A 2,483-nucleotide genomic window follows, 5' to 3' on the forward strand; every position below is an offset into this window, starting at 1 on the left:
GATTAACTAGATTAAAAAATTCCAATTGGAACTTTCATACTGTGAACTTGTTTATTAATAAAGGCTGGCATTGTGTTTATGTCAACTTCAATCAGAAAGGAGCTAAGAGGATCGATTTTTCCTATATCAAGAAGAGATGGAGTTCAATTAATTTCCCATATATATACTATTTTCCATGGTTTTTCTTATTTTGCTACGAAAAGACATCAAGGCTCATTTTTTTATAACTGAGTTATGACTCAGAAGTCTATTTTCTAATGACAATATTAGCATTTGTATTTTATGGCCTTTAAGTTTTCAAAATTACTATGTATTTTGATCACTTGTTCAATATTCCACAAAGAAAAACAAGCAAAATATTTATTATTTCCATTTTATAACTGAAAAAACCTTCTGTACATTAAGCAATCAAAATTATACAGCACAGAATTATCAAAGATGAAATTTATATGTTTTTTAAAGTAATAAAACACAAATTAATCTTTTTACTACAAGTAAATTCTGATACGATCTTGCAATTATAATGGATATTCTGCCACTTCTTGTTGAAAGGGTCTATTGAAATTCTTGATGCAGAGTAAGAGCAATTCTAGTGTATTTGAAATCAAATCATGAATTGACAGTCACTCTTCTTTTTATCTACAGACTGCATCAGAATTTAGAACCAAGCCATGCCAAATGTGACATCAATTAGAGAATTTATTCTTCTGGGACTTACAGATGACCCAGAGTTACAAGTTGTGATATTCTTCTTTATGTTGATTACATACTTATTGAGTGTAAGTGGAAACATGGCCATCATTATGTTAACACTATCAAATATTCATTTGAAAACTCCTATGTATTTCTTCCTCAGGAATTTCTCTTTCTTAGAAATTTCATTTACAACAGTCTGCATTCCTAGATTTCTGATCAACATTGCTACAGGAGACACAACCATTTCCTATAATGCTTGTATGGCACAAGTTTTTTTTTTAATTCTTCTGGGATCAACAGAGTTTTTTCTTCTGGCTGTCATGTCTTATGATCGTTATGTGGCTATCTGCAAACCTCTACATTACACAAACATCATGAGTAACAAAGTCTGCATTTGGCTTGTAATCAGCTGCTGGCTGGCTGGTTTTCTCATTATTTTTCCCCCAGTGATTATGGGCCTCCAGTTGGATTTCTGTGACTCCAACACTATTGACCATTTCACCTGTGACGCTTCTCCTATGCTGCTGATTGCCTGCACAGACACACAATTTCTAGAGCTTATGGCATTTTTGTTAGCGGTATTCACACTCATGGTAACTTTGGCTTTGGTGGTTCTCTCCTACACACTCATCCTTAAAACAATTCTGAAGATCCCCTCTGCCCAGCAAAAGAAAAAGGCCTTTTCAACTTGTTCCTCCCATATGATTGTGGTTTCTATTTCTTATGGGAGTTGCATTTTTATGTATGTAAAAACATCTGCAAAAGAAGGTGTGGCTTTGAGCAAAGGTGTAGCAGTACTTAATACCTCTGTTGCTCCCATGTTGAATCCCTTTATTTACACCTTAAGAAACCAGCAGGTAAAACAGGCCCTTAGGGAATTCACCAAAAAAAAGTTATCATCAAACAAGCAATAATGATAACTAAATCTGTAGCTGAAACTATAAATAAACCAATAAAATCACAAATCATCTTTCCACTAAATAGGTATACACAAAGGAATACTCAAACAAAGTTCACACCATTGTAAAGCTTACCTCTAGTGATAAGACACATATATGAAACAGTCAATACAATAGTAAAGTAAATTACCTAGTACTTTAGTAAGGGACAAATGCTATTTTAAAAAAATAGAAGAAATACAGTGTAGAAAGTAATATGGTAAGCAGAATTCAAATTAAATATCTTGATCAAAGATTTCATGGTCATCTTAAAGCTTCTTTAATTTTTTTCCTATATTCAATAACACTTTCCTGTATTCTTAATTTTTTGCTTTTATTGTATAATTTTTACATCTTATTTTATCTATTTCATATATGTCAAGCATATCAAGATTGTGAAGTGTGACTATCAAATTAATATTGGTCTTTGCTTTAAAAAGATATGTAGCAAGCTCTAGATAGCCTATTCCTATCTTACCTTAAAATACATTATTCTATAGAAAATTCACAGCAACCCACAATTAATGAATGGATTGGCACTAATTTCAATGTTGAGAAAACCGTGCTTTGTAGTCCCTTATTCTGTTGAATCTGATATTCGGATTCTGTACATGAAAAAAAATAGCTGAGGAACAATAATCTTCTGTGAAAATGGGCTATTTCAAGCTATCCACGATTCGCCAACTCTGTTTCATCAGAAATATTTACCTGTGTCTTTCCAGATTACATATGTTCTGTTAAGTAAAAAAGGAAGTATGAGAGACTGGAGCTGCTGAGGAGAATAGTCTCTGATAAAGTGCTGCAAACAGAGATATTAGAAATGATTGCTTTACACTAAATGGAGTGACT

At 32.5% G+C, this 2,483-nt stretch overlaps 1 protein-coding gene across 1 annotated transcript; it reads left to right on the top strand.

The window, feature by feature from the left end:
- The first annotated feature begins 671 nt into the window (after positions 1-671).
- Positions 672-1,610, top strand: LOC105716028 (olfactory receptor 6C65). The gene has a single exon (XM_012450562.2). The coding sequence runs from the start codon at positions 672-674 to the stop codon at positions 1,608-1,610; it is 939 nt and encodes a 312-aa protein (XP_012305985.2).
- The last annotated feature ends 873 nt before the right edge of the window (positions 1,611-2,483 follow it).

Source organism: Aotus nancymaae, unplaced genomic scaffold, assembly GCF_030222135.1.
Source record: "Aotus nancymaae isolate 86718 unplaced genomic scaffold, 86718_ANA_hifiasm-v0.15.2.pri h1tg000016l, whole genome shotgun sequence".
Classification (NCBI taxonomy): Eukaryota; Metazoa; Chordata; class Mammalia; order Primates; family Aotidae; genus Aotus; species Aotus nancymaae.